This window comes from Urocampus carinirostris, chromosome 3 (genome assembly GCF_059441175.1).
Source record: "Urocampus carinirostris isolate Australia breed hairy pipefish chromosome 3, RoL_Ucar_1.0, whole genome shotgun sequence".
Lineage (NCBI taxonomy): Eukaryota > Metazoa > Chordata > Actinopteri > Syngnathiformes > Syngnathidae > Urocampus > Urocampus carinirostris.
Window position 1 is genome coordinate 58,632,352 of NC_142351.1, and position 14,257 is coordinate 58,646,608.

At 40.2% G+C, this 14,257-nt stretch overlaps 1 protein-coding gene across 3 annotated transcripts in view; it reads right to left on the bottom strand.

The window, feature by feature from the left end:
- Nucleotides 1-14,027, bottom strand: part of opn7b (opsin 7, group member b) — a 97,028-nt gene extending 83,001 nt beyond the window's left edge. For all 3 annotated transcript variants that reach the window (XM_088332728.1, XM_088332727.1, XM_088332730.1), the window contains exon 1: nt 13,165-14,027. In XM_088332728.1, coding sequence (XP_088188854.1) covers nt 13,165-13,196 — 32 coding nt within the window. In that variant the 5' untranslated portion in view covers nt 13,197-14,027. The remainder of the gene's footprint in view (nt 1-13,164) is intronic.
- Nucleotides 14,028-14,257: the final 230 nt, after the last annotated feature.

Genomic DNA, 14,257 nt, shown 5'->3' on the forward strand with positions numbered 1-14,257 from the left:
CATCTCTGGCATCCATTCGATCTGGTTCGTGTAAAGTGTAAAGAAGAAGTGAGCTGTTTTTTTTTAAATGAGAGTGGAATAAGAAAGCTTGATGCGGTTGAGAAACTGCTCCCTTTCTACCATGGAGGATGAAGTAAACTAACTCTTTCACAAGTAAGTTAAATTTAACTTTTTTTAAATCTTTATAGAACACATTATTTTATGATATGTTTTTTTATTAATACAAAACAATACAGGTTACTTATACAAGCCCTAAACATACTTATAAAAACCTTACAGATACAAAATATAGCACTGAAGCAACTTATGAAGAAATTTAACTTACTAACGATTTTCCGGAACCTATCTCGTTTGCAAGTAGGGCAGCATCTGTACTTATTATCAAGGGTCGGCAACCCAGGGCTCAGGAGCCGCGTACAGCTTTTTAGCACTGTGGAGTGGTTCCCTGTCCCTTTTCTAAAATTATTTACATATTGAAATACAATTGGAGGAGAGAATATACTTTTGATTTAATATTTTTTTGTTAGGATGACAAAAATGACACAAACGTTTTTCAATGCGGTAAAATGTGTAAGATAAATATTACATTTAGATTCTGAGCGTTAATACGTAACTAGAGCAAAATCAGCTCCCTTGCTTGTTTTCCTCCAGTCTTTCCTGAGCGCATTCTCTGGCCCTTTTAAAGTGGCAGCGTCACAATTCATTTAAACACAGAAGTCACATTAATCGGAAAAGCGCACAATGCTGCCATAAGCACAGAAATCAAATATGAACTGCATTAATTCGATTTTAATTAATTAACCTTATCAAAGGGTTGGTGTGTTATGTTTATAAATGCATGCTATGTTTTATAGCACTCTTGTTGTTGCTCTTGTTGTTGTTATGAGAGTTCCATTTTGTTGTATTTTCCAATCATCAAAATGAAAATGAAAATTTGATTTATTTCTTGTATTGCTTTAATGTTTAATGAAACATTCTGTAATTCATTAATATTGTAATGACTTTAAACTTGAGAAGGAATCCTAAAATCGAGTATCCATGGGGTGAACCACTCTCCACATTACATTGCTGCATTACATTTAGTCATTTTGCTAGAAGGCTATTATTAGAACAGATATAGATTATCAGGCTTACAAAGAGCTTTCCATTTTTTTGTGACCTCAGACAAATGAGTGCATTTGGTCTCATATGGCTCTTTCAACATTTTTGGTTGCCGACCCCTGTCCTATACATTGGTTGAGATATATAAATTTCTTCAAAATCTTAATCATTTAGGGTGGTGGTGGCTATGCGTTCTGTATGATTATCCAATTTCTCACACCCAAATCTGTCTTTGCAGACCTCACCATTTACATATTCAAGATATACGACATACAAAGCACCAGCCGACAGAAATCCAAACACAGTTTTAAAAGGACACCATTGCAAGTAGACGACAGCTGCTCGATTGGCTCACGTTGATATTTTTAAACCAGAATAAAAAGCAAACTGGAGTGCACATGAGTGGTGGGTGAAGCGGCTGTCACAGCACGGCGGTGTTGAAATTGCAATGGCGCTTTTCTCGCCCACTCCGTTTATTGTCGTTAGTTTGTGCGCTGTCGCTTCACTCAATCAAACAAGAACTTTTAACATTCCAAATTTTTAAAGGAACCTGATGGCAAATTAAGATAGATGTGTTAGTCTTCTACGTCCTTCCCGACATTTCTTTTATGCTTGCACTTAAAGGGACAGTGTGTATTAATTGGCCCCCTCCAGGTGGTAAAAAAACGTTGACTAAAATATGAACGTGCATTTTATTTAATACGCGTAGGTCGGGAGATTTACATTTATTTGGCATGACATGAGGATGACATGGAAGAAGCTGACATTATTGTCCACCAACTTGCTGTTACAGGTGCCCCTGAAAACGCCAAAGGTTTTCTTTTTCTTCACTATAAGATAGCTGGGTTGGGCCCCAGTGCCCCTGCAACCCTAGTAAAGATAAGCGGCACAGAAAATGGATGGATGAATGGTTGAATGTTTTTCCACCGCCCATCAAGGTGCTAACTTGTTAACTGCTCTATATTTACCATTCATTTCTTGCGAAGATATTTTTTCGAGGGTGTGAATCCCATGCCGGTGAGGTCAGCGTCATGATATCTCAGCATTCCTCTAATGTCATCACTTTACTCTGATGCTCACATCAGTGTGTACAATACGCTCAGATAAATGTCGGAGTTTGGAGGCTTTAGAAGGAATGGGACGGGGACTGGTGTTCTCGAAGGTTTTGAACAGTCACGTAACCAATTGCTTATTTTGGAATACCAGTGCGCAATGTTCCCTCTAATTTTCCACGGGTCTGAGCATTCACAAAAAGTCGGTGAGCAACGCTTGGAACAACAGTGAGCAACCATAATCCCAAATGTGGCAAGATCTCATCTCATCTCATTATCCGTACCGCTTATCCTCATTAGGGTCGCGGGGGGGCTGGAGCCCATCCCAGCCATCTCCGGGCAGTGGGCAGGGGACACCCTGAACTGGTTGCCAGCCAGTCGCAGGGCACACAGGGACAGACAACTCTTTCGCTCATTCACACCTAGGGACAATTTGGACCGGCCAATTCACCTGAAATGCATGTCTTTGAAGTACACAAATGTGGGAGGATAATTAATCAAAATTTCCGGTTCCGGTTTCCAACATGGCGGCGTGTGTTTACGTTGCGGCTAGTTGCTATCCGGCTATCCTACTATTTACCACTGTCCTCCTGCTTTACTTTTTGGATACATGCGTGGCCAATAAGACCTACAGCCGAGAGGAGCTCATCCGACTGGGTGGGCGTCTAAATTTCGACTTTTCGGGCACTTTCTATACCACCCATGACATCCCGAACGAGCTCCAAAGGGACTCGGGTTTGCCCTGCTTTCCCGCCCCACCGAAGAAAAAGAAAAATCGAAGACGAAGAAGGCGCAAAGACAGAAAAAAGAAACGGGGATGTCGTGCAGGGAAGCATGTGAAGTTGAAAGAGCAAGGACATGAAGATCTGTCTAATCCAACCATCATTTCTTCGTCGATTCTGCGAGTCAACCGACGCCTGAAGCCAAACGCACACGAACGGCGACATCTTGTGACGATCTCTACAAAGACTACAGCTAAGATAAATGATTCAAAGCTAAAATTTGGTATTTTTAATGTTAGATCGCTTGCTCCTAAAGCTTTACTTGTAGATAATATTATTCGCGATTATAAACTTAACTGTTTCGGTCTCTGTGAGACTTGGTTACGCCCGGATGAGTTTTTACCACTAAATAATGCTTCGCCACCAGACTACGTTAACAGATTGATTTGCCAACCCATAAAGATGGAAACACGCTCGACTTGGTTCTGACTCGAGGAGTTTCAACCTCAAACATGACGGTGTTACCGTGTACTACAGTTATCTCGGATCATTATTTAGTTACATTTGAGGTGCTAGCTAAATGTAGTACCAAAAAAACTGAAGGATTCAATGGACGCAATATAAGCACGGGCACAGTTTCTGAGCTCTCCGATATTCTTCCAGGAGCAGTTGCGTCCTTTCCTTCCTACATAAGCTCTATCGAATCACTCATAAATGAATTTAATACTACCCTGGCTAGTGCCCTGGATTCAGTAGCGCCCATTCGGCTTAAATCACGACCTAAAAGACGCACGCCTTGGTTTAATGATGAAACTAGATCCCTTAAACGAGAACGCAGGAAACCTGAAAGAAAGTGGCGCGCTACCAAGCTTGAAGTTTTCCATCAAATCTGGTGTGATAGTTTGTTGAAGTATAAAGCGGCCCTGGCCTCTGCAAAATCAGCCTACCTTTCAAAGGTGTTTGCGTCACAAAAGAACAATCCCAAGGTCCTTTTCGACACTGTAGCATCGCTTACAAGGCAACAGACTATCCCAGATAGCTCCACTCATTCTGCCCACGACATAATGGTCTTCTTTACTAAGAAGATCCAAAGCATACAGGAAGAAATCGCTAAAGACAGTATTAATTCAACACATACTAAAGCACTCAAATCTATAGATGCACGACATGGTGGCTGTCCAGGGATATTGTCCCGTTTTAGTGAACTGTCACTCGATAATCTTAAACAGATGGTGAATACGGCCAAACCGACGACTTGCCAGTTCGACCCGCTTCCAGGTTCACTTATTAAAGGTCTTTTTGGCGTCCTTGACCTTCAGTTCTAAATATTATAAACATATCACTCTCCTCAGGTGTAGTTCCAGCGGCTTTTAAGTCCGCCGTTATTAAACCCACACTGAAACGACCCAACCTTGATCCAGAAAGCTTATGTAATTATAGACCTGTGTCAAAACTACCGTTTCTTTCTAAAGAACTTGAAAAAGTAGTGGCACAGCAGCTGAATGATTTCATATCCGAGAACAATCTTTTTGAATCATTGCAATCAGGATTCAGGGCTAACCACTCTACTGAGACAGCTCTGATTAAGGTAACCAATGATCTCCTACGGGCAATGGACTCTGGCGCTTCATCACTTTTGCTGCTGCTGGACCTTAGTGCTGCTTTTGACACAGTGGACCATAATATCTTACTAGAACGGTTGGAAAAATTGATTGGTTTCTCAGGAAACGTCCTCTTATGGTTAAGATCCTACCTCTCACTGGGTTAAATATGGCAAAATGACATCTGAGCCCCTTAGTGTTACCTGTGGTGTTCCGCAGGGTTCAGTGCTTGGCCCCCTTCTTTTCAGCATTTACATGCTTCCATTAGGTGACATTATTCGCAAGTATAATATCAGTTTCCATTGCTACGCAGATGACACTCAACTATATCTCCTGATGGAGATAAAAGAGTGGATGTCACTCAATTTCTTGCGTCTTAACTTTGAAAAGACTGAAATGTTAGTTATTGGTCCATCTAAATGCCGCGACTTATTCTCTAAAACTGCTGTGAACATTGACAAATGTCACATCAGACAGAGTGACTCACTTAAAAATTTAGGTGTCACTTTTGACCCCGATCTGTCCTTTAAAACACATGTGAAGAAAATTACTAGAACCTCTTTCTTCCATCTTCATAACATTGCTAAAATTCATCCTATACTGTCTCAGTCGGATGCGGAGATAATAATTCATGCGTTTGTTACCTCCCGTCTCGATTACTGTAATGCACTACTCTCCGGTCTTCCGATGACCAGACTCAAGAGTCTTCAGCTGGTACAAAATGCCGCAGCGAGGCTTTTAACTAGGACAAAAAAGTCCGATCACATCGCCCCAATTTTGGCTAACCTGAATTGGCTCCCTGTTAGCTTAAGATGTGATTTCAAGGTTCTCTTATTATTATTCAAAATCATAAATGGACTTTCCCCCTCATATCTTTCAGATCTGATTTCCCCCTATGTTCCGGCTCGAAGCCTTCGTTCTGAGAGCGCCGGTCTTATGGTGATCCCAAGAGCCAAGAAGTGTTCCGCAGGTTCGAGAGCGTTCTCCATCCGGGCACCAATGTTGTGGAATGCTCTTCCCCTTGAGATCCGATCTGCAACCTCAGTGGAAATGTTTAAATTTAAGCTTAAAACTCACTCCTACTCTATAGCATATGAATAACCTAAACTGCTTAAGTGTAATAACCTGTGAAGCCCTTTGAGGCTCTTTGTGATTAAGGGCTATACAAATAAAAATGACTTAACCTAACTTGACTTCTTAATTAGTAATTTTTATCCCTCATTTTTGGGCGCTGGCTAGATTTTCTTGTGCGCTGAGAATGTGCGAGCAGTGCGCAATTGCGCACGGGCTCAGTTTAGAGGGAACACTGCCAGTGTGTCTTATTAAGCACCTCCTAGTGGTAACGAAAACTTTATTCATTGAATAAAAAATAAATAAATAAATACAACTAGATAATCAGCAAAAATACATCAACTCCGGTTATCCCTCGTTTTACAAACATCCCATAATAGTCAAACCCGCAAAAACAAATCTATTTATTACTTATTAGTCAAAAACAAACCCAACTGAAAGGCTACAATAATTGCTCAATAAACAAAACTAGTGTACTTTAATTTAAACAATATGTATTCTTTAAAGACCTTTTGTACTTTCAAATTACAATGTTAAGTCATCTTTTATAGCACACGATTGGATAAAGGGCCCGATCCATATACTGTACATGATACTTTCCCACCATCATGTAGATGCTATGGAAAACTGCTTTTGCCTTCCGGTTCTGTCCTACAGAAACCACATATTTCTTCCATCCTCAAATATTTTGGAAAAAGCACCAGTGAGAAACTAGCGGAGCACCAGAGCAAGTTTAGGTGGTCAAAAGGTACAGATTTGTTGGCAATAGAAAGCATCTTCCTTTGTTTATCCAAGTATGCAGAACAAAATGCAAGATGAAAATTCACGGAATAGAAAAACCACGATAAGTAAACTTTTTTTTTTAGTTTGATTGAATTTCCCTTGTTATGTAAATAAAACATTTTGTTGGAATCAAACCATAAGTAGTATTTATTTGTTTCTCTATATTATTCTCCTTTTGGACTGATCAATCCCTATCCATAGCAATGAACTGAAAAATCGATAATTGAAAGTTGAAAATAAATTATGTTTAGAGTATTGCTTCATCTATGATAAATGCTAGACACATTATGAGGCTATTTCAAATTAATTCGGGTGGAAAACCATGAGCCCAAACTGCTAGCCGAATCAGTACCCGCTAAATTCAATTCTGAACTAAAATGATATTGAATTAAAGCAATTGTCTCTATTATAATTATTAGTTTGACTTCTACCACAATATATTCAATGTCCTATGTTCAATACCAGATTACTCTTACGTATCTCAAATATGTTAACTTGACTCGATCGACGATACAGATGTAAGAGCTTGATAGAATAAAATTGAGGACAAGACTGAAATAAAACAGGTTGTTGTAGCTGCGTTGGCCGAGCGGCTACAGTAAATGCTATAATCCTCTTATACGGGTCCATGACATTTTTCAAAATTGTTCTGTTTCCATTCAGCTGAAAGGAAAGAGACACCTTGTCATTGAGCTCTTTATTCAAGAACAAATGTTACGTAGATCAATATTTTACACCAATTTGCATCCATTATGCATTGGTGACCTTCTATAAGACATACCCTGGATTTATATTGCTGGGTTACCAAACGGTATGTTGTGTTAAGGTCACATAAGGTGAGTAAAAGAAGACAAAGAAGACATGCATGTAACATATTCATGCAACTATGGTGAGTACCATTCTCTTGTCACTGAGCGTAAAACGTGGTTTTCGAGCAATCTCGTTCAGTCGATAAAAACAGAGAAATTTAATACGTGTGTTTGGGACCGCAATATATGGTTGAAGGATGCAGTTTCCTGTCACAAGTGAATCTTGCAAGTAATTATAATATTTTGTAAGTTTTAAAATGTTTTCAAACTCTCTCTTCAACCGGTGTGTCGGGGCACACTACTGTGCCATAAGGCCCTGTCTAGCGTGCTGCAGGAAATTGTCCAATTTTATGTTAGCAAAAAGAATGCCTCTGATCAATATATTTGTTTTCTTCCAGCGATCAACCAAGTAAGTATACAGTTAATTCATATCAGTAGGTGGCGGCAGATCAACATTTTTTTACCATGTATATACTAATTATCTGCTCATGAGGTTGTACAGGGGAAATGTATTGAACACCTGATTTTGTTTGATAATGCTGTCTAAGATTGCACTGCAATAACTATAAACAAAAAGGTAATAATCAAGCACATATTTTCGCTTATTCCATTTATTAATATTTTATTCTATTGAAAAAAAAAGTTCCAACGTGGTAAAACATTTTTTTTGTTCCACCAACAGAGAATGTTTTGCTCATTTTAACTAGTATTTGTGTTCTTTTCTTCTAGAAAAACAACATCGGAATCTGGTAAAACCATTCCTCCTTAGCCACAACATGATTAATTAGGAGCTAAAAGAACACACCTTAATGAAACTTAGTAGGCTACATTTTTGATCACATGGTGTGCATCGATATTTTTTTAATGTAAAAAGTGTGCCTTGGCTCAAAAAGGTTGAGAAACACTTCTCTGGTCCACACCAATAGCTATGGGCAGACCATCGGGGGCAGTTTATAACTTTAGTACTTTTGTTGGAGTTAGTGGAGTGTCAGTGTGTCACCGCTCGGTTCACTCCTTGGTATTACAAAACGTTACTACTTTAGGAAAACGTGAATTGAGTCTTGTGACGTATTAATGATCTGTTCTACACTTTATGCCTCTCACACATATCAGATAAAATGAACTCCAAATGAGATAAAAAAAAATGTAAACATTTAATCGGGATGTAGAATTCCCTCAGTGTGCGTGAAAATTTGTCACACCTGTCTTGATCTTCAACCTTGAAAAAACAAGACATAAACACTGTAAGCAATTTAGCTGGGAGTAAGGGAAAGTGTTTAATCTGGGAAAATAAGCCCACTTGAGATGCAAAAATTACAGAGGTTTTGTAGAGCTTGAACTTGCTCTGTTAAATCAACAGGGTACAATAATACTCCTTGAACTAATCCATTAACCCTTTTGTTCATGACCCTCCCACACATTGTGAAAACAGTTACCAAAACGTCTCTAACTAAGCTGCAGAAAGGCAACACAGAAAAACACAGAATAACAGACATGGGGACTTGAGACTTAGTGACTTGGACTCGAGTCGACTCGAGTCGCTGTTTTTATGACTTGTGACTTGACTTGGACTTGGCAATCTAAGACTCGGGACTTGACTTGTGACTTGACTTGCCCAAGAAAAAAATACTTGGGACTTACTTGGGACTTGAAGGTGAAGACTTGAGACTTACTTGAGACTTGCACATGTGTGACTTGGTCCCATGTCTGCAGAATAATCTCACAGAATTGCTGACTGCATTGTGTCTCCAACATTAACAGTGAATCAATCTTTGCGTCACTGATTTTTATTCACCAAAGAATTAATGGCAAATGGTTAGCATAAACTATTATTTTTTACTTTCACTCTATTCTGATATGCCTTTAAAACCTGACCAAGTAATGTTTCAGCAATTTTACCCGATGTTTAAGCAACGTCATTAAGTTCTGGTCAATGTAGAAGAGCAAAGATTCTGCTCTGATTCCCTCCTATTTGAGCAGTCCCTAATCTTTGATGTACCACTGTCTGGTTTAATGTCTTACAATGTTTCCAAGGTCAGTATTACACACGTTTGTACTTTTTCCTAAATTAACAATAATGACAATAACTATGATAACACTACAAACAATAACAATTACATTAATGACAACTTGAATAATAAAAACCGTGAATACACTGTGCAATAATTGAGTGTCCTGGTAACATCGTACCAACATCACATGACACGGGCAACTCTGACCCAATTCAATGCAACCCACTTCGGTCGCTATGGTACCATTTATTTCAAAATATCGTCGAGCTACACTCTAAGTATTCAAAATTCACCAAATTAACCAACCCTTGCAAAAAGTGGTGTTGTGTGATGTCCATAAACTAATTCTCGTAACCCTAACCCTTGCATCGGGGAAATCCCACCACCCGACTCCACTTACAGGGCGGTTACTAAGACCGCCAATCTTGGCCAGGTCTGCCCACACCTATAAAACACCACACAAGCTTCAAATTGCTCTCTTTTGTTATTGGTGCCTCCACCCGTACTTACGGGAGGGGGAAGCAAAGTGGGTGGACTGGGTCGACGAGGCGAAGGCCTCGACGGCCTAGGCGGTCTAAGAATAATGGCAACCAAGAATACCAAAAGCCACCACATCTCCCTTTTCAGGAAACATGGAAAAACCCAAACCATGATTCTCATTTTCCCTATTCCTTGGCTGTGGGATGCAACAAAAAGGAATCCAGAACCTTTTCTGAGTATTTTTTTTCCTTTCCACCATGCGGCCAACAAACCCCCAGGATTTCACAACAAACTGAAAAATTAATAATTAAAAGCTAAATTTCAAATATGTATTGCTTCCTTAATGATGAATTCTATAGACAATATGAGGATATGTCAAATTAATTTGGGCGGGAAACCATGAGCACTAGCCAAATCGGTAACCACCACATTAGATTCTGATTAAAAAAATAGTGTTCAAAGCAATTTACTCTAAACTTGCAAGGATTGATCTCTTCTCCAATGTCGAAAATGTTTGATTCTTCACTAGATTGGATCAAAGATGTGTCCAGGATATTCTGTGTAACTTGTTGTAGTAGGCAGAAGTTGACCTCTCCATGCTGATCGGCTATAATTGCAAAAATGTGGCTTGATATCTTCTGCTTCTAACATAATTATAGCACCAGCCAAACCACACTGGTTTAAACGCACCAGCTCAAACCTACCATTTGGTGTGACCGTAGTGGTGTCAATAAAACAGTAAGCAAAATATAATGGTATGGATTTTTCTTTTTGTAGGGCTTGGTACCGAACAACCCAAGGCACAGTTCTGATGCGCAGCCTTATGGTTTGGGACCACTGTCACACGTTACTTTAACTTCTCACCCAAACTAGAGAGGACAACCCGGGGATGCATTTACACTTGTTTCCATAATCTTATGGTTTGGCTCAGCTTTGTGGTAAAATTTGACTGTTATCATTATTCTGACCAAAAAATCCAAATCTCCGGCTTTTGGGAGCAATGTCTATCTCAAACTCACAGCTTAAAAAAAACTGTTCAGGTTCAGGCTGACCGTAGCCAATAGAGCATCCATCCATCCATTTTCTACGCCACTTTTCCTAGGTATAAACGTGGGGGTGCTGGAGCCCATCCCACCTATCTTTGAGCAGTGGGCAGAGGACAACCCACTCTCCAGGACTGGTCCGCGGCCCGTGGTTTGGTACCACTGTCCTCCATGACACAAGCTTCTCCTCACACTTTGAGAGGAAAGCCCAGGGAATAAACCAGTTTCTGTAATCTTGTAGTTTTGTTCAGGCTTGTGGCCAGAGATGAAGTGTGAACATATTCTGACCAGCAAACTAAGAGTTTTACCTTTCGGGAGCAGTTTTTTCTCCACCACGAAATTGAACATCATAACACTGATCCGCCTGTCGATTTACATCTTCAATTTATGTCTTAAATCTGCCCTTTGTTTGCAAGCTACTAAGATTATTGAAGATCCCCTCATCAATCTGGCATGGGCACTATACAGTTTTCTGCCTGAGGACCAATATATCAGATGCTGATTCTCATCCGCTATCCATGACTAAAATACATTTTTCTTAAAGGAGATGAAAAAATAAGAGAACACTTTTTTCACAAAGCAAAGCTCAAAATTCTATTTCATCAAACTTGTATCTGGTTTCAGTCCAGCCAAATAATTCTGGTTTCCAGCGCATACTTATATTACTAGGGACTTTTGTGTGCTTCATAATGGGAATTGAGAATACATTTGGCAAACACAAGTCGATGGCACATATATTCTTATACTGGCAGCAGGACTGAGACTGTTTTTTTCTCTCTCATGAGGGATGTTGGATAGGGGTTTTTATAATCATTCGGCAGCTTGCAAAATGTGTGCCTCTGTTTCGCAACCTGGAGGGACAAATTCACTTTTAAAACTAAATGGTGGATTTTGCTGTCAATTCTATGGTGGCATGTTTTTTTTTTTTACAGAAAATGCTGACCATTAGCCACTGAGACTTTGTAAGCTATAAAAGACCGGCACATGGTCACATCAAGAGGATATATATCTATTGAGGCGGCGTCACAGGTCATGGCCACTCTGCACGGTCTTGACAGCTTGGATGGATAGAGATCCAGTTTAAAAATGTAAATATGTGTGTGAACACTATAGTGGTTGGCCATAGGAGCCTTCAAAGTCTTCTCTGCTTGTCTAAAAACATATCTGAGATATGTGATGTTATTTATTTTTAGCCTTCAGTACTTGTTAACATTTTAAAATTTTCTTACAGCCTTCTTTTATTGCTTCTCCCTAGTTGCGCTTCTTCAATATTTAGGTATTCAAACAATCACATCTTAGCCATTAGTTGTTGGTAGGATCAAAAATCTACCTGGAGACTTTCTCAAACAAAATCTGCAAGCCGTCTCCCGTAATATTAGTCTTGAGAAAATCTGTTGGTTGAGCCAATCAGATTGTGAGTTGGCGTCTGAAGTCTAATGGCCATGAGATATGTCACCTGTTTCGCAAACTATGACTCGTTAGGGGGCGGTAATCCACCAGAGTGATTTCGCCAATAGCCATTTATATAAGGGAATAATACTGCCGAAAACTCGTGAGCCAGCCTTTCGCAAAACCCAAAATGAATTGTGATAAAACTTTTGTCCACCACTTTCAACCTAGATGTAAAATTATAAAAGAGAGCCCGAGCCCGTCCCGACCAATCTGAATTTTGGGCCGAAACGGTACGTTGTGGTTGGATAGAACTTATTCGCGGACTTATTTTTTCATCATCCACCTGTTATTGTTTTTCTGTTTATACAGTCTTGTTTAACTTAGATTTCATTACAAAGGACAGGCTTTATGTTTGCAATCCAAGGTCGCTTGCTGTCAGACCCAAAAAACTGAGCGCTGTGGGGCCAGGGGTTGGCCCAAGTTATCTCTACTCCACCTGAGTCCGCACATATAGTGTTCGCTTCCAAGAGCTGGCTGATATTGGCCTGTTTGCTCGCGAACCACACATTACTATTTCGGACTGGAGTAAAGGCCTATGTGTAGAATCCACGGCATGCCACTGGTTCCCGATATGTGTAAAGCCAGGTGAGACTCATCAATTGGGTTTCAAGAACAAACGCCAGTCCGTATTTGTTTGAGCCAGGGAACCATACAGCAGTCACTTTAAGACGAGGAAATTGTGGATAGGAATGTTATTAATGCATTTAACCTCCACCAAATTTGCTCCTAAGACAAGATAAACACTTGAAAGTGGTCGGAGCACTGTCTCCCACATGGTCGCTTTCAGGCTGCTCTCACCTGCGCTGTGCACCAGTGACAGCCTACCATGCCCTTCATGTAATTTCACAAAAACTTTGAGGGCTCATGATAAGCAATAAAGGTTCTTCTTTGAAAACGAGCCAAAAACTAACTCAAGCAGAAAATGATAAAGGCACAAATAACAGGTTTTGAAGAATTTCCTGGTTAAGTTGAACAGACTCTGTGCAGTTATTGTACTGAACTAAAGTTGATTAGAGGTTTAAAGAACCGAGCGCCTACCTTAATGAGAGGGTCTGCCACTTCGGGATCATTGGTCTTCAAGTCCACAGCCAACGCATCAGTCCTTCGACTCGTGTGGAAGTCAAGGAAACGGAGCAGACACTCCGTAGATTATGTGCTTCTTGCCGTGGGCTGTGTACAGAATTACACCTTCCACCATCCGGCGTTAGCAAGCAGTAGCAGCCCTACAGCTGCGCTTAGCTCGGGGAGATCTGAAGGAACGAGAGAGAAAGGCGGCTGTCTCTCTCTTTGACTGTCCCGATAGCTGCTGTTGCTGGGCTTTGCTGCTCTATACTTGGAGCTCTCTCTTTTTCACACATGGATTCTCTCCGCTTCATCTCTAGCTCGCTCTCTCTCCACTCTGTTTCTCTTTTGGCAACTCATATGCTCACCATAACTAAGGGTGGTTTCTTCACATGAAAGACTGTTTTTTAATTGAGTCTCCTAAGTCTACTGTTCTCATGTTCTTGGTGGTCACTTTGGATAGGCCAGGAATGGGTCAAAAGGATGCAACAGAGGAGTAAAAGACGACAAAATTTGCAACCTGTCACCTGACAGTTTAAGTGCAAGAGAACGTGATTGATGTTAGCTTGTCAGTCCGGATGTTCACTAGTGGTGATGGCTTGCTCCTGTCTCTATTTTTCTCAATTCAGATGCAATTTAGCAAGACTCCAAAAGATTGTAATACCAGCAAAGTAAAGGAATTAAAGATAAAATGCCATACACCTGTCATTGGCTTGCAACCAGCCTGGGATGCCCCCTGTCCACTGATCAAAGTCAGCTCTGGATCATATCTGGCACCCCAGTGAACCTCGTGAGATTAATCGGTAGGATAATGAATGGATCACTTGAATGAATGAAAAACAAAAAGACTTCCCATGCTACTACTGGGGTGGGAGGGTAGGAGGAGTGAACGACCATGTGACTCAAGGGGGTGATTTAATCGACCAGCAATAGCATGTTAACTCGGATTTATATTCAAATACTTTTTTCTTTTTTTTTTACCAAAAGTACCAAGTCATGAAAACACATCTCAAACACTTTGATGACTTTTAGCAATTTGGGTTATCCTCACAAAAGACTTTTTTGTGCA